Here is a 17,842-nt window from a genome sequence, read left to right as displayed (position 1 = left end):
GGAAGATTACCCAATCTCACTTGTGTTGCCTTTCTGTGCTGCTCAAGAAAAATAATTTGCAGCGCCTCCAGGGGACCCAGGTGCCTACATTTGCAAGAGATAACAAACTTAAATCTTTAATAATTACAACTTTAAGCCCATATTGATTTTCCGACAATAAAGCAACGCCAGGGTCATGGTAATTACTTACGTGAATTCTCGCAGTCCTTATATGCTGTGTTTTCTTTTTTTTTTTTAAACATAGTTTCGATGCCCTCCGCCCTCAAAAACGCAAATTTCATCCATTTGGATATTGTCATGAATGTAACCTTACAGTTACATGGGATGTCTATTTTCCTTGTGTACTATAGTTTGTTCGAGCTCTCAAAATTCAAATATCCTGATAACAAGTGAATGCAGCATGGATGTTTCCTACATGAAATAACTGCATCTAAAACATCTAAATACGTTACAGAGCTATTGGAAACACAGTCTGCGTGTTTAAAGATGAGCTGGAGACTTCCTAAATCATAACTAGGGGAACTGTGTGTGTTTATCTCCGTTAATTTTCGTGCTTTTCGTCCATTAACTCCACTTCCGGTGTCACCTGACGCGATGGCGATTTCACGTGACCGGCATAACAACAAATCCCTGGCTAGTATCCCAGAGCACAAGTTAAAGCTAGTAACGCACTTCCCCTAAAATAAAATTGATGTTCTCAGCTCTTAGATGGAAAAGCAGTCTTGCAGGTAGGTTGGCGCCCACACTTAGATTCAGTTTATCTTTTTCGACGGTATGTTCTAACGCTGCAATCCTTATGCATGTCTTAATTGTTTACATACCGTGTAACCTGTAGGTGCATGATTTAATATTTGTATAAGTTCTAGTGTCAGGATAGTGTGACTTTCAAAGTTATCACTGAGCTAACAGCTCTTACTTTCTTTCTGTCTTTCTATATTTTTTCTTTCTTTTGTGCTATATTCTTCCTGTCTTTCCGTTCCCATTTCTTTCTTTCTTTTTCTTTCTTTCTTTGTTTCTACCCAACATGTCTGTCTGTTATCTAAGTCAGGTTGTCGTGTCAGTCATGGCTCCTGCAGTTGATAAAAAGCTAACAGGACTGGTTGCAGCTACATTTACTCCATTCACTCCACAAGGGTAAGCATCCATTAGAAATCAGTTCCCTTTGTCTGTCTTGTTTTTTTTTTTTTTCCCATAAATCCACCACTGACTGATGTGTTTTGGTGTGTGAGTGTACACTTTCACTTCCTCTATTTAAAAAAAAAAAAAAAAAAAGTTAAAAGTTAAAAGTGAGGATGAGTGTGGAGATATCTGAAAAGTGTGGCCATCATACACTCCATTAGATCTGGAGCACTCTAGCATGTTTGGTATTCTTCTTGCCAAATATGTGGGCCTATATTTTTTACATTTTCCCAAAACAGTGAAGTCAACCTATCAGAGATTGGACCTTATATTGACTACTTGACAGAGAAGCAAGGTGTAAATAGCATATTCGGTAAGTTTACAAGTGGACTCTTCCTTTGATATTTGTCATTGTCTGTGTTCCCATCCGAATCACTGATATTGCATGTTTTAACTTGTCGGTTTGTAGATGTTGCTGATCTGTTGCTCCCCTCTTAACCGTATCAACTCTAACTTTTCTGGTTAAAAAACAAATAAATAAAAGGTTGCAGTGTTAAGTCAGATTTCATCAGCTAGTTACTTTTGGGCTTTTGGATTACACATAGTCTACCAGCAGTTCTAAAATGTAAAATTGAGATTATCTGTCAAAAACTAAAAATAAGAGCCGAACAGTATTGCTTCATACTGTATGAATCACTTTATCAGCACTTTTAGTATGAATGTTTTCCACTGAATGTTGTTTCATAGAGTATAATTCATATGATGACTTCGTTATCAACTGTAGCGTCTTGTTTTTTTCCATCAACAGTTTACAAAAAATATGTTTACATTAAGTGTTGCTTAGCTAAGCACACTGTTTGTCCTTGGGGCCTGACAAACATTACCTGTCTTAAAACATTTTAAAACTTTTTTTTTATATTTTAGATTAAACATTGTTTACATCCATTCCTTGTTAAGTTTAATTAGCATTAGTTAACAATTAAGTATGTTGTGTACTCATACAATACAATCAAACCCAGGACCCACTTATAGTAACCCTGCTCCATAGCGCCACCACTGGTCAAAAACCCCACAGGATTACCTTCAAATTTAATCAGTTAATACCAAACTCAGTTTAGCTGTTAATGAAAAATATTACTTCACACTGCATCAACTTTCGCTTCAAAAGCAATTTTCCTGGAAAAAAATAAAAATAAAAAAACTTTATAGGGCATGTCGACCTTAACACTTGTGATTTGTGCTCATAGTTAATGTGTTGTGCAGCTTTATGTGACCTTTCTGGCCAAACATGAATATATCCTTTTCTTTCAGTCTTTGGTATTGATCTGTTCCACGTTTCCTTGAAATACAAACCCAGAGAAAAGTCAGACAAGCTGAAGATGTAAAGTCTTCCCATTTTTCTCTGCATTGATCAAGTCTAATCAGTGTTTCCTGTATGTAAAACATGACTGATTACTGTTTATCTCACACTTTCACACGAACTCAGTGAATCATCATATTTTTGCCAAAATATGGGTTTTTCCTCTCCTTCCCTGAAGCTCTTGTGGTGCCATGTAGGCTAGGCTTGGCTATCTAGGTTAGATAATCCCTTTATTTCTACATACCATGAAATTAGCTATCGTTTCCTTTGCTTTGTTTACCTTTGTTCTTTGTGGATTTTGTATGGCATTTTGTGAGTAATAATTAATTAGAGCTAGATTCAAGATGGCTTGTGTTCCTTACTTTCATTTTAGATATGCGTTTATGATGTGGAAAGTGCTATGTAAATAAGACAAGACTTTTCCTGTTTACAGTGAATGGCACCACCGGAGAGAGCATGTCTCTCAGTGTTACAGAGAGGAAGATCCTGGCAGAGGAGTGGTGTCAGAGAGCCAAGGGAAAGTAAGCCATCACACAACCTCCTTTTTTTTGGAGATCTATAAGAAAGTCGAGACTTTTCGAGACTGAAAGATCAAGAAAATTGACAGGCCGTGACATGTCTGTCTGCTTGCATGTGTGTCAACATCCCTACAGAATGGACCAGGTGATTGTGCATGTCGGCTGCATGAGTCTGAAAGATTCCCAAGAACTGGTGAGTTATTGCTTTTATGTCGTCTATAATGACGTGAACATCAAACAAAACATGACTCACAAGAGGAGCAAATGGTTGTGTTTCAAAAAGCAAGATTGCTAGGTTTTCCAGGCTTATTTCAGTCAGGCAATCAGGCGTATTTACAGGAAATCTTGTTAAATAAAGCAGATGTTTATTAGTCTGTCCCAGGTTAGTATGGAAATATATCCCTCCAGACTGGTTCCAGTCAGGCGAGTTTACTGCTATTAAATTAAAAGTAATAAATGTTTTTAATTTTTAATGTAATTATTAGGCGTACCTGTACACACACTTGTTTTCATGGTGTCAGTCCTTTCTCTAGGTTTTCTTTGATTTTTTTTTTTCTTTTCTTTTTTTATGTAGAGTTCACTCCTGGAGGCATTTTATGATGAAGTGTTTTAATTTGTTTTTATGGTGGATGCAGTTTCACTCAGTCTGCCTCATCTGCTTGATTCAGTCTGTGATGTCCCACATTTTTCAGGGCTTTCATCATCTAATTCATGTAGACATTTGCAAGCAGAAACAGTGAGCGTGATAGAATAGTAAAGGGAAGATGGCAAGTTATACAACCTTCAATAAAAACAAATAGCTCCATTGCTTTTTACTCTTTTGATATAGAAATTTGTATCTCTTTCTCTGTTATGGATTTTTCCTTGTCTGATTTTCATGGTGGCATTCTTTATGTTAAAATAGGGAAATATTTTGGGATCTTAACTGTTTTTCTGGAACATAACTTACCTTTTTTACAATTACAACAAACAAGATATAATGTGTTAATAATAATTGTGTGCCAGTAGACAAATTTTGGTACCTCAGGCAGAGCCAGGCTAGCTGTTTCCCACTACTTACAGTGTTTAACGGTAAACATATTTCCTAAAATGCTAAACTATTCCTTTAAACCAGTTGTCATGTTGAATCAGAAAAAAAACTACCAAGTTTATAATATCTGCTGTAACAGTTGATTTCATTGTTCTTCCACACTATGTTCGTTTTTTTTTCTCCAGGCTCGCCATGCAGCACAGATTGGGGCTGATGGGATAGCAGTCATTGCCCCTTCTTTCTTCAAGCCCAGCACTGCAGGTACATTATGTGGGAAAACAGAAATATGTTCATGTGTTCAAGTGCTCTATTTGGTGCTCTATTTGTGGCCATGTGTGTGCTCCACTAGTCTGTCCAGTAAAGCATAGTAGTATCTTGAGGCTTCCTTGCTCTTACTGAAGACTACAAGTATTTCACTAAGGGTATTGGGTCTTGACAGTGTCACTTGAAGATTTGGAAGTAACTGTCTAATTTGGTCAAATAAATTTGGAGCTATGTCCAGAATTGAATCGGAGGTATATCATACATACCTTTTGGGCTCGTATTTTCCAGTTTCTTATCAATTGTGAGCTTTGGATTAAGTTATAAACAGGTTTCTGACTTACTTAGAATCCTATAAGTGGAACACCACAAGAAAAGGGCCATTAACTCTATGAGATCTGAGACCTGACAAAGGCTTGATGGGAAAACACATCAGAGTTTGTTATTAGGTTCAACATGGCTATGATAATAATGGCATTTAATTGTTTAAAAAGAGAGTGCACCTCGGAGTTTTCTTGGATTTTTATGTCTACATGTATCCCATCCAAAGAGTACCTTGAACAAACTCGAGTCCAGGAAGTGCTCCTACCCAAACATTTTTCAGTTCGTCAGGTTTAGCTGGAATGTAAAACCAAGACAAAACAAACTGTTTTTCTAATGAACATTTTCCCTCTCACCCTGCTTCAGACGCATTGAGGACGTTCCTCCATCAAGTGACTTCAGTTGCTCCAACTCTGCCCTTCTATTACTATCATATTCCAGATGTCACCGGTGTTAAAGGTTAGTGGTATTAATGACTGATTTTGCATTTTTGCTGCCATGGTGAAAAGCTTGTTAAATGTCATTACTGTTCACATCCTGAATGTGACATGCAGTTTTTTTTTCAGTGCTGGTGAGGGATGTGTTGGAAGGTATTGAGGAGCTCATTCCCTCCTTCAGAGGGGTGAAGTTCAGTGGCAGTGACCTGATGGACTTTGGCCAGTGTGTCAGCTACAGTCAGCCTCACTGGTCAGTCCTCTACGGTGTGGACGAGGTCAGCCCTCTCTCCCTCTCCTTCTGTTTTGTGCTATAGATGTTTATATTGCATTTGCATGGCGTTTGGTGACTCTAACAAAGAACCAGACTAAAACAAGCCAATTTTCATTTTTCCGTAGCAACTAATAGCAGCTCTGGCTATGGGAGCCCACGGAGCGGTTGGCAGGTCAGTGTGTGATCTTGCATGTGCATAATTTGTCTCCTTTCAGGCTCTGTGCTAAAAAGTTATCTACATATCAGTTGTTATTTACATCTCTGCCCACAGCACATATAACTATGTGGGATGTCATGTCAACGAGCTCATATCAGCATTTGAGAAAGGCGACCTTGTCCAAGCCAGAGCAATACAGGTACTGTCCGTCCTCAGCACTGTCCATTGCTCCCAACCTCTCTTTTGATATTTTGCATCCGTTTTGGTTACTGACATCTTTCTCTAATTTTCATGAGCAGTTCAAGTTGCAAGAGCTTCTCAGTTATGCCAAGAAGCTCGGTGAGTGATGGTTGTATATCTTGATGTTTGTGTTTGTTTTAACAATATTACATATGAGATACATGAATGCTCTTGTACAATTACAACAGCAGTCTTCCTCTACCTTTGAACCTGCTTCATTGTGGTTGACAGGTTTTGATCTGGGAATGAACAAACAGCTGATGAATGAGGTGTCAGGCTTGTGTCTGGGGCCCCCTCGACTCCCTGTGATGCCGTGTCCTCAGGCTCATGCTCTGTCCATCACACAGAAGTATCACAGCATTTTTCCTGAACACTGATTGGTTCATACTTGATTGTTTAACGCTGAAAATCCCCTGATCACCTTATCATTTAGACCTAATCCCCTAATTGCTAATTCCAGTTACTGTATCTTGCTGTACTACTGAAGCAGCAATTCTGAATCAGACGTTCACACTTTGCAACAAACCTTACTGTTAAATAGAATAGGATGAAGAAAAAATTTCATTTATATCTGTAAACAGGGATTTAAGATTTTTAGTTTTTAAATGAACTTGAACTTTCTAGTACACTCTTCTGTTACAATTAAAAAACATTCATGTGACATAGAGTTTCACAAGGAAATGTTCTTTTGGTTGAAAATACTAGAATTTTTTTTTTTTTGGGCATTCATTTTACATACAATTCAAGGGTTAATCTTTCCATTGCAGGGGAAAATTCTATCATGTTAACTAATACTTTAATTTCAGCAGTCATCATTTCATAAATCTCCCTCCAACACCAATGTGGCCCTTTTGCTACATTTGGAGAACTGTCACAAATCAGCAGTATTATTATCCTGTACTGTGTAAGCTTGCTGAATTCCATTTTGGGAATTTGAGCACTCAAAGCCTTATTTTGTAAGTTGCACAGCATGTTATTCATAGAAGTTAAAAATGATCACAGTGAATTAGTTTATAAATGGAGAGGAAATAGCTTCACTGCTGCATTGTTTCTGTGGTTTGGATTTGTAGAGTGATTTGCCTCCATGGATAATTTCCACCAGAAAAAATAAAAGTTTCACATTATTGTTAAATGGTTTTTCTGCTCTAAAAATCATGGTTGTGGAAAAACCCTGGCCTTGAGCTGAACCTACCAAAGGTAAAATAATGGAGACAGAAGTATCAGTACACTGTTTCATGAATCAATTGTCTGACACTCCAAAAGAGGCTAATTAAACATACAAGTGGTTACAGAGGAGCATAAAACACTTGTAAATGAGATTCCGCCTTTCTTTGTTTGTTGTTATTAAATGTTTACTCTATTAATGGCATTAAAAGGGAAGTATTTTTGAATGTGTTGAATCATCTTTCCTTGTGTTATAATAAATAATCACAAATTTCTTACTAATAAATGCACAGATCCATTTGTTGCTGTTGTTCACACTGATTCATGTCTCACTCTTACGCTTTGTTCCAGAAAAGTTTGAAAATCACGAGGCCAGATTATCTGCAAGACCTGCACAAACATGCGGTGGTGTGTGTGTGCGTGTGTGTTTTGAATGTTTGTCCATTGCAGTGTGTATCACATGGTCAGGGTGTTAAATTTTCTTTCCCTGTTTTGCTTAAAACACAAAATAGTTTACTCTTCTCCTTTGCCTGAGGTTACACAGACTTACAGTATCCTGTATATTTGTGATTATTTGTATTAACAGATAGTGAAATTGCTGGTCTGTTGTGGATTTTTCTTTTAATTTTGAAGGGAGGGGTATATGTTGTGGCTGCTGAAGAGTCCTCTGAGAACAAGTAATGACCTGTTTACATTTGTACAGCTACAGGAAATAGTGGACTACCTTCAGAATGTGTCCGTTATTAAAAAATTAAACACCATCAGTGGTTTGTTTGCTCAGAATAATAATTACCTTTTTAAAAAATGATTAAATTGTGGTTTGTCTTAAAATTCTTTTGCACCTAAAATCCCCAAAGTAACCAAAATGACCTCTAATCGCTTAGAGCGGTTCTGGCAATTAAATTCACTCCCTACAATAAGGCAGTGCATTTACAGATACAGTAATGTAAATGGCTATGAGAAGGAACAGTGCCACTCAAATGTCACCTACTGAGACAGACAAACCCACCATATTATTTATGCTCTTCAGCTTGTTCAAGCCATGTTTCCTAATGAGTTTCTGAATGTTTCTACAACAGGACATTTGGATTCAAAATAAATACTGAGAAGTCTGTGCATGTTTTGCAGCGGCCCTTGCCTCGGGCTGCATTTTTTTGTGAACTTCATTAACACCTGAGGAATGTGTGTGTGTGTGTGTGTGCGTGTGCGTGTGTGTGTCCAAGGTTATATCAGTTACATTTAGCTACATAAGAGTGTAAATGTAAATGCCTTTCCTATTAGCACTGTTAAACACTATCCCTGGGAGTGTCCAAAACAAAGCATTCATACCAGTCAAGTTTCTTTTCACCCCGAGGCTTTCTCTTTCTAGAATGAGTAGTGCTTCTGCATTACAATAACCATTGCACCTTAGTCTCAGTAACAGCATAGAGTTCATCTCCCCCATGTAAATATTTTGGTGTCTGTGGTGAGAGAGAGAGAGAAACACCTGGTCATTATCAGATGAGTATCAGTGGCTATATTGTGACTGAACCTGTATTCCTGCCGTGTTATTGTGCAGCTGCGGTGGAAACAGGATCGATGCCATGTTAGCAGGTGGAGCCTAGAGAGAGGAAATATGATATGGGATGACATTTTGATGATCCCCATGAGGACACAGGGCTGTTGAGGCTGAAGAAATAAAATAACAGTGCATTTAAAGAACATTACAGACCAAATGGTACCTAGATGATGCATTAGATAATGGTAAACTGATGCTAACATATACTAACAAATACTTTATAGTCCAATACATTTCATAGGGAAATATTGTACTGTACACAGTTAAACACAGTTACTAAAAAGGTTAAGATGTTAAATAAAAAACGTGATAAGTCTATAAATTCACAACCCATTGTTAAAGATTAAACCAGTGGTTTCCTATCATTTGGCTTGCAAAAACGTGTCTGGTTTCATTTAAAGAATTGTAGCTAAATTGTCTAAATTATGCAAAATTATCTATTTATATATGTAATCAAAAACTACCTCACAGTATATAAAGTAGTTAAAACTCAAATTAGCTTGAGCAGCTACAACACTGAATGCAACTTGCAGAATGAGGGATCAGTATTAATCAAATATATCACAGTGGGCCACTTTTTCCAGAACAAGTACTTTTACTTTTGATACTTTAAGTAAATTTTTATTGATAGTACATACAGTTGAGTTCTGAGTGCAGCTTTTTCACTTTTAATAAATTTTTGTATTGTGTACCTGCAATATTTGGACACATTCATGTCTCCTATCCTGAAAGTCCTGTTTTTCTTATTGAGGAACAATTTAAACACAAAGGGATTACGTTAAGAATTTAATGGCCTTTGTGATCTAATTGTCTCATTGTTTCTCAGTTGTTCCATCAATCCACGAATCAACAAACCATGCACTGTGCATCAAATATCAAAATAAATGTTTATTGAAGAGTACATAGTCACTGTGTTAGTAATATACTTTGGTTAATGGTTTAAGCACAAACACAAATTCAGCCAAACTGGACACTTGACGCTGATTTTCTATGAAATCTCCAATGAAGGGATACACACTTCTAATCTTTTATTTCCTTCCCTTCAGCTCATGCCATGTCTCGCCTCCATAAAACGTTGGCTGGGCAGCAGCAGATATGCCACATGGCAGATGCCTGGGGTCACTTGGTGTGGGTCTGTCGTGTCTGGGCTGCAGCCTGTGATAGTGACTCCCTGTGGACATGCCACCTGACTCACTCTGTTATCACAAGTTATAAGACTCAGAGGTCATGGAAGGTCTGGTGAACTCTTTCACAATCTGGAGTACTCTTTCTTTCTCTCTGCATCTCTGTGTAACTCCATAAAATATCAGCCTGTAAGTGATGATGCCTCACAGCATGGCTATGAGTGCAGCCTGCTTGTGTTGGTTTTAAAATGTGCGTATGTGCATGTGCTTGGAGAAGAACTGCCAAACTCCACTTCTCATGCAACATCCTACTGAGTGGATTCTCACTGGCATTTGTACCTGTAAACAAACTCTGCTGCATGGTAACGTGTGGAGTTCTTTGCTGAATAAGACTATTTTAAAATCAGATGAAAAAGTGCTGCTCTGTTTGTAATAATCCACATTTACCATGCAGGTAATTCTGTAATGCCTCCAATCCATTTCCATTTACAGTTCTTAACCTAGAGGCCTTTCCTCAAAGTGAACAATGCTGCCCCCTGCTGCTTACAAATCATACCTAGAGCCATTGGATAAGCTTCCTGACTCATCTCGATCTTTGGTTGCTCTGTGATGTGAGGGACAATAAAGGATTAGTGCAGCAAGATAATACACTGTGCAATGAGAACCAAATAAAAGGTGGTTTATGTAATGACTCAAATCAGAGTGACCTGGAAACAGCTTGGCTTAATATTTACAATCAAAGCATCGAGGCTTTACAAGAGGGGATTTTATGTTTTGAGGACTTGGTAGAATTGCCTTCCATCAAGAGCTGAGTAAAAATTCTCATTAGGCCTATATAAGCCTTTTGTAAATTATTTTGTGATGGGGACATATTTTTTTGAACTCTTTACACTAGACATACACTCATTTGCCCGTTTAGTGGACAACCCCAACTAATGCAATCGAATACAACAGCTCTACAATAAATCCTGCCTTCATGACAATTACAATGCTCAGTTTTTCTTGAAACGGTTTTAGAAAGATGACAGTTCATCTTTTTATTAATAGATTTGTATTCCATTATATCGAGAGAAGTTTTTAATATTTAGTCTACTCGTGGATATGAATAGAGTTGACAAAATATTAGAAACAACTGTGTAAAAGTGTTTAAAAAAACATTATGACACGCACTCAGCAATAATACACTAGGAATATTATTTACTACAAAGACCTACAACAATAGTCGTAAAAAGACGTAAACTTTGTAGGAGCAGGGGGAGTCCATTCATTGACGAAATGACACGCTTCTAAATTATGTAGGAAATATTCATGATATGAAACACATCAGTTAGATTAGTACTGTTTTCCCTGTTGATAAAAATCTATCTAAAACAAATAAGACTAAAGTTTATGAAAAGCATAGTCACCATAAACACAAACGCAGACACAATCGATTCGGAACTTTGTTCGCGATCGCTTGGTTCCTCCTAACGTGAGAACGGAAGGATTTAGCGGTGGCACACAAAGCTCTAGCGTTTCCGGCCAGCTCAGCGCGTCACCCCTGTGGTGTTGTCACTTTATAGCCTGTCAAACATTGGGACCAGTCACCTGTAACATTTACCGGGCGGTGGAGAAACACCAGCGTACTGCGGAGAGATGGTGCTGTTGACGATGATCGCTCGGCTGGCTGACGGTCTGCCGCTGGCCGCTTCGATGCAGGAGGACGAGCAGGTTCAAATTTCAGCTATTTTGCCTCTGTGGTCGCTGCTAGCTGCCTGTTTTGGCTCTTCCCCGTTCAGGCGTCTGCTGTTAAACGTGTCTAAGTTGTACAAGTGCTATAGTGACACGTTAGCTAACATTAACCAGGTGTCCAGCTGTGACTTTTTCCTCCAGTTGTGGCTAAAGGACTCGACCACTGCCTGTGGTATGAAACTTAAGTTGACCGCACAGTATGACTAGGTGATACGCGGAGGCGTCCTGCTGGAGGCCTGCCTATCTGCTTATATTTACTTTTATTTACTGACTCATGAAGCAACTGACTCGTTCTTCAGAGACCAGGCGCACTGTGTTTCAACCCTGACCCTATTCAGATGCTGCTTCCAATCATTTGAGCATTGCACAACCTCAGTGAATCTTGGTGCTCTGCTGCAGCTTCTTACTGAGCTTAACTCAGCTCTGTCTAGGTCTTTAAAAACCTGATAAATCGACAGCCCACAAGTAGACGTGTCTATATATTGGGCCAAAAACAAAGCAGGCTGCTCTTTATCAGGTTATATTAGTTTGTATTGTATTAGGTTGTATTAGTTTTTTTTTGTTCCTCCAGTAGAGCATGTATAAGGAGACATATATTACATTTCTTTAAAAGTGTATATGTTGGATGATAACTCACAAGGAGTCTCTGTATATAAATGGCAAAGATATTTGTTTGAGGTAATTGGGAAAGGGTGTTGTCATTACATCATTTTTCCACCAGAGAGCACTCACATGTTTATTTTTCAACTGTTAAATGTTCTGCTCAGTTCATATCTTGGTCACAGTTAATTCAGAGCTAGATTAAAGGGACTGTTACCAGTGTTTGATTATTATTATTATAATTATATAATATATAATATATAATATATATATATATTCGTGATAGATTTTTTTAAGCCATCAAGTATCGTCATTAGTCCCAAAATACAGATTTATTGAGTTTTAATAAACATATTCTAACTATATTATGAGCTTTTTAATTTTTTTAAGGAAAGGTTTATAATGTATTTTAAGCTCTTAGTGATTTACATGATGGGACTGTGTTTATGCCCTTTGAGGAGACACCATATTAAATGCTGACTAATTTTCTAAAAAACAATGGGCTGAAAGGAGTACTCCAGTGATCTAGTATTGCAGTCCTATAAAGCTGGGGGACACACAAGATACGTATTAATGCTATGAAATTAAAAAAAACATGTTCTAATGGATGGCATTTGCAGCTTGTTAAGTTGTTTTATTATGTATGAGCATGACTTAACAGGAGTCTAACATTTTTTTTCCCCTCACTCTCTTGTTTGCTTTCAAAAAGGGAAGTGAAAAGGTTTGTTGCGTCTCTGCTCTGTGCTTCAACATCATACATGTTTCGGTGATGCTACAGTGTTGCTGTAAAGTCATCTGGTAGAGGAGAAAACACCCAAGAAATGAATGAATACCGCCCACCAGGCAAATGCGGACTATAAACGATTTAATCACAAAGAGCCGGAGAGGCTGATTGTTGCCTAAAGTCTCATATGTGGCATCACACTGCTGAGTTTGTCTTTTTGCACCAATTTTCAGCACGCTACAGGGCAAGAAATTCACACCATTTAGAAAATAATGTGGTTTTTCTGTCTTGTCAAACTGTTAAAGAAGTAACCACACTTTAAACTTTTCTGGGGGTTAAATAGTCAGAGTTGCTGCTTAACTCTCCCTGCCATCGTGGCATAGAAAAGTCAGTTTCTTGCCCTGATCAAGCACCTATTTTTCTTTTTTTTCTGCGTGAGATGTGAGTGAATTGTGTAGTAACTGTTTTTTTTCTCTCCCCCCACCTGTTTAGTTGGGTCGGGATCTTCAGCAGTATCAGAGTCAAGCCAAGCAGCTCTTCAGGAAACTCAATGACCAGAGTCCCACACGCTGCACTTTAGAAGCTGGTTCCATGGCATTTCAGTGAGTATGAAGTAGCAGGCAAAGAGGAAGTGCGCACGAAAGTAAATCTCGATAACCCACCACTTGTTTCCGAGGAAATGGTTTCTAGAGAGTTTTGAAGTAATTACGTCATAATCAAACTCAGATGTGGCACACGCACGTAAAAAAACATGTTCTGTGTGCTTCTACCTTGTGACCACACCAACTACATGTTTTAATTCTGGTCACTCTCTGGGTCCTTCCTACAGCTATTTTATAGAGAAAGGAGTGTGCTACCTTGTGCTGTGTGAAGCCAGCTTTCCCAAGAAGCTGGCCTTCGCTTACCTGGAAGACCTGCAGGCAGAGTTTCATGAGCAACATGGAAAGAAGGTCCCCACCGTATCCCGGCCTTACTCCTTCATTGAGTTTGGTAAGAGCACAGCAGACCTTGTCTTCTTTGTTCCATTCCATCTTCCTCCTTGTTAAAACCAGGGGCCTACTACTCCGACACAGTTTGAAAAATTCCAGTCAGGTTTCTGTTTCACTCACAGTACAGAAACAGCTCTGGTCAGGGTCACAGTTACCTAACTTGGTGTGAGTCTGGACCCTCACCTAACATTTAACAACCACATTAAACATCTGTGTAAATGATCTTTTTTCCACCTTAAAAACATTGCCAAACTCCGTCCGTCTCTCACCCTTTCTGATGCAGAAAAGCTCGTCCATGCCTTTGTCTCCTCCAGGCTTGACTACTGCAACGCACCTCTCATCGGGATCCCTGGCAAGAGTCTTCAAAAGCCTCAGTATATACAAAACAGCGCTGCCAGGATCCTGATGAGAGTGCATAAACACCAACACATCACACCCGTCCTCAAATCCCTTCACTGGCTCCCCATCTCCTCCAGAATTCAATATAAAATACCCATCCTCACACATCAGTGCATCCATGGCAATGCCCTGGTCTACCTCAGGGAACTCATTACTCTACAAAGTTCATCCCGCAATCTCCGTTCTACCAACATCAACACCCTCCATACCCCCAGAACTAAGCTCCGGACAATCAGGGGTCGAGCTTTCTGCTCAGCCGCCCCTCTGCCTGTGGAACTCCCTTCCAGACCATCTGAAGGCCCCAGAGACTGTGGCTTCTTTTAAAAAGGCCCTGAAGACTTTTCTCTTCAAGAAAGCATTTTAAATAACTGTTACCTGTTTATGTTTTAAACATATTATATATGCCCCTTTAGTCTTGTAGCACTTTGAGATTTGCTTTTAAATGAAAAGTGCACTATAAATAAAATGTATTATTATTATTATTACTTTACCCATGACACAACTCAACCTCCGACAGTTAATTTGGAAATGGGAAAAAAACTTTCTGGCCCACCACTGAATCACAGCACTGAATCACTTTTTTTCTGTCAGCTTTTTGGCAAATCACCTGCAGAGCCTCTAGGCCAATTTTGCTCTTAACTGCATAAAGTTTACATTTATACGTTCAACTTCGCATTGCTGGTCACATGCTGTGCCACGATGCCTTGAAAAAATGATGTCTCACACTCTGCTCTGCATTAAGTGGATCATCGGCTTTAGTTTATTATGTCACTTATAAAATTGAGGGAAATCATCAAACATGCAGATATAACAGTCCACCAATATTGTGGAAACTAAGAGTCGACAGTCATCTAAACAACCAGTTTGACAAAAAATTTTCATCTTTAACCACTTTTACGTTTGATGTCTCTTCCTCACCAGACACCTACATCCAAAAAACCAAGAAGTCGTACATTGACAGTCGAGCGAGAAGGAATCTGGGTAGCATCAACACAGAGCTCCAGGACGTCCAGAGGATCATGGTGGCTAACATAGAGGAAGTGCTGCAGAGAGGAGAGGCTCTCTCCGGTGAGTCCACGTTGTCTTGGTCCCGTTCCAGCCTCTTCAGTTCAAACTGATGCATCGTGTTGTTCTCGCACTGAATACTAAAAACCTGTGACCTGTATGTTTCTGCATTTGAATTTGTCCTTATCTGTGTCTCTTCCTTTTTCACTCTCCTCTTCCCTCTTTTGTTTTGAACTCCGAATCCCTTTCCTCTGGTTTCTCCTCCCCGCAGCGCTCGACTCCAAGGCCAGCAACTTGTCCAGTCTGTCAAAGAAGTACAGGAGCGACGCCAAGTATCTGAATACCCGCTCCACCTATGCCAAGCTGGCAGCCGGTGGGGTCTTTTTCATCATGCTCATTGTCTATGTACGCTTTTGGTGGCTCTGAAAAAGAAAGAAGAGAAGAAGAAGAGGAAGGAGATATTGAAGGGGAAAATGAGCTGCACAGTCCGCAGACACAAAGAAAAGTTGTCCACCTTCGACTAAAAAACAGGATCCGTGCTCTTAATAAGACTTTACAGACACAACGTCGCCCATTTTGTTCTCGCCTGTCCATGGATGTGTGATCTGAATATAAATGATGTCATAATACATAGTTTTATTATTAACAGTAATATTCATTGCTTTATTTTTGAAGGCAAATCGTGTGCAAGTGTGGAGGAAAAATGAAGAGAAAAAAACGAGTGAGTTTCCCAAAAGCTGTAGTGTTCTGTAACAGAAGTGGCTCAGTGAATCTTGTATACTTCCTATTTACACAAAAAAAAAACCAAACATAATTTTTTTTTTTTTATCCTGAGCACATAATATGGTTATTACTGTTCCTTAACGTGATAATCATATCCAGGGCCCGGACAGGGCACTACAGTTACAGATATTTGGAAAACATGGCGTTAATCCTTGGGCAGTTGAATAGACTCAGCGGCAATGTACACAAAGTAAGTTAAGTAGACTGTTTTTAAAAAATGCTGTATGGAAGCCTTGCAACTGCTATTTCACCTGCGTCTGATTTGCCATTATAGGATGTCAGTGATGCTATAAGGGACTGTACAAAAATTATTAGGAGGGAAAGGGTGGTCAGAAAAGAGATTAGAGTATTTTTTTTTTCTTTTTGTCAAGTGAGAGGAGTCTGACTTTTTTAGGAGAGCAGGGGGAGGAGTCATTTCATTTTTACTCACCCAAGATTTATATTTGATGATTTGTTTTTGTTTTTTTTTAATGGATAAAATAGTTGCAAATGATGGGTTTTATAATGCACAGTGGGTCATAAAGGTGCTTCTTCTCATATGTAGAGGACAAAGGGGGGGGGTGGCAAAGCAAATATTAATAATGCTGGGGACGGCCTTGCTTTTTTTTTTTTTTTAAATAGTGAAATAAAAGATTGTGTCACTGTTCCCACCCCAATAATTTTCATACAGTCCCCTAACCTAATCTGAACAGTGTGTATCCACTCTCCCTTTATGCTCTCTTGCACCTTGACTGTGTGGACCAGCACCTTTCTGTAAGCAGGCAAAAAAAAAAAAGTCTGGTCAGGTCCTTTTTATTTTGTATAAGGTTTACACAAGTCTAGACTCAATTTAAAAGTGGATTCAGACTGAAAGTCACAGGTGTTAAACACAGCTGCCGTCTGCTCTCAGCTGGAAAGGATACCTTCTCTTTTTCCGTTCTGTCTGCTACTTATAAATAAAATCATTTGTTAGAGGACCTTGAGTTGAACTGATGTTTGTCAGGTGGCCCAGGAAACTGGAAATGCTAACTAAGATGCTCGCATTATGAAGTTGGGGTGAAATTATCACTGTCACTGACAGTCAGGGCTTCTAAGACTACTGAAAATCATAAGTAGGTCACAAGTGGAGTTGCGGGAAGACGGGAACTTGATTAACTTGACAGAGTATATTGAGTCTCTCAATATACTCTGTCAATCAGTGGAAAATTTCACCATTACAGAAGGTTTTCCCATAACTGTCTGAGTAATATACACGATGCAAAATACTTCCAGGAAAAAAAAAACAACTAAACTATCAAAATATAAAGTGGGGAAAAATAAATTTAAAAACTTAAAGGTCAACTCCAAATTCTGAGTAGGAAACTCACTCAAGGAACACACACATCCTGGGTATTGTGTCATAATATTATTTTGACAAAAGTCACTTCTATAAGACCTACAGATTTCAGTGGAAAGTACCTCTGCCCGAGCAACTGTTTTAAAATGCTGCTTCATGGTGTTAAGAGTGCTATTTCATAAACACAGTCGGGTGATACCATTATTGACCAGCAGCTGGGGTGCTTCGCTCACTGTTGCAGTGCTGCACTTGAAAAAGTGAGGCTCAAAATCTTTTTGACTTGCAAGTTCGTCTGTTGACACTGGCCTCCTTTTAGCTGAGCTGCAAATCAGAGGTTAGTTTTAAAATATGGAAAAAATATAGGCTGCAGCTTCTGGAGTAACACAAAAAGTAAAACAAAAAAACCCCAAAAAGCAGTGTTGTTGATGCAGGCGTCTATCGCATTCAGTAAATGCAACAATGACTAGTACTGTAAGCATAAAGAGCAGCAGTTTGATTCTTCAACTTTAGGCAGAACAGGAAATGACAGAGAAAAATGAGACGCAGCAGAGGGTGGCATGCCAGAAACAAACCACAGGGCACAGGCTAACCTTTTCACCTCTTAAGGGAAGTGGGTATTTGTGACTTTGGCCTCAGTCGTGATCTAAGTTATCTTTCTTTGTCATCTTTTTTTCTGCTAAAAGAGATGCGATTAGCCAGAAGGAGTTTTATATATATATATATATATATATACATA

At 38.8% G+C, this 17,842-nt stretch overlaps 2 protein-coding genes across 3 annotated transcripts; both read left to right on the top strand.

Annotated features, from left to right (window-relative positions):
* Positions 1–596: 596 nt before the first annotated feature.
* npl (N-acetylneuraminate pyruvate lyase (dihydrodipicolinate synthase)) lies at positions 597–7,105 on the top strand. Of its 2 annotated transcripts, none has more exons than XM_041041151.1 (12): positions 597–728; positions 1,045–1,134; positions 1,419–1,492; positions 2,913–3,000; positions 3,133–3,190; positions 4,213–4,288; positions 4,976–5,068; positions 5,176–5,321; positions 5,443–5,489; positions 5,589–5,673; positions 5,774–5,813; positions 5,946–7,105. In XM_041041151.1, the coding sequence occupies exons 1-12, from the start codon at positions 709–711 to the stop codon at positions 6,089–6,091; spliced, it is 963 nt and encodes a 320-aa protein (XP_040897085.1). In that variant the 5' UTR covers positions 597–708; the 3' UTR covers positions 6,092–7,105. The 2 variants fall into 2 exon arrangements, with proteins under 2 accessions (XP_040897085.1, XP_040897086.1); XM_041041152.1 differs by having other exon boundaries at positions 638–728; positions 1,049–1,134.
* A 3,962-nt stretch (positions 7,106–11,067) lies between these two features.
* On the top strand, positions 11,068–16,744 carry sec22bb (SEC22 homolog B, vesicle trafficking protein b). Its single transcript, XM_041040876.1, has 5 exons — positions 11,068–11,270; positions 13,108–13,217; positions 13,445–13,605; positions 14,925–15,071; positions 15,280–16,744. The coding sequence occupies exons 1-5, from the start codon at positions 11,196–11,198 to the stop codon at positions 15,432–15,434; spliced, it is 648 nt and encodes a 215-aa protein (XP_040896810.1). The 5' UTR covers positions 11,068–11,195; the 3' UTR covers positions 15,435–16,744.
* The last annotated feature ends 1,098 nt before the right edge of the window (positions 16,745–17,842 follow it).

Source organism: Toxotes jaculatrix, chromosome 6, assembly GCF_017976425.1.
Source record: "Toxotes jaculatrix isolate fToxJac2 chromosome 6, fToxJac2.pri, whole genome shotgun sequence".
Taxonomy (NCBI): Eukaryota; Metazoa; Chordata; class Actinopteri; family Toxotidae; genus Toxotes; species Toxotes jaculatrix.
The sequence above is the reverse complement of the archived record's forward strand: the minus strand, read 5'-3'. Positions and strand labels throughout refer to the sequence as shown.

What these genes read in the sequence shown, in the direction of transcription:
- sec22bb (XM_041040876.1), top strand. Translation starts at nt 11,196, where the DNA reads ATGGTGCTGTTGACGATGATCGCTCGGCTGGCTGACGGTCTGCCGCTG. An exon ending in CGATGCAGGAGGACGAGCAG is followed by an intron (nt 11,271 to 13,107) that starts GTTCAAATTTCA and finishes CCACCTGTTTAG; the next exon opens with TTGGGTCGGGATCTTCAGCA. An exon ending in GCTGGTTCCATGGCATTTCA is followed by an intron (nt 13,218 to 13,444) that starts GTGAGTATGAAG and finishes TCCTTCCTACAG; the next exon opens with CTATTTTATAGAGAAAGGAG.
- npl (XM_041041151.1), top strand. Translation starts at nt 709, where the DNA reads ATGGAAAAGCAGTCTTGCAG. An exon ending in AGGTGTAAATAGCATATTCG is followed by an intron (nt 1,493 to 2,912) that starts GTAAGTTTACAA and finishes TCCTGTTTACAG; the next exon opens with TGAATGGCACCACCGGAGAG. An exon ending in TCCAAGCCAGAGCAATACAG is followed by an intron (nt 5,674 to 5,773) that starts GTACTGTCCGTC and finishes TTTCATGAGCAG; the next exon opens with TTCAAGTTGCAAGAGCTTCT.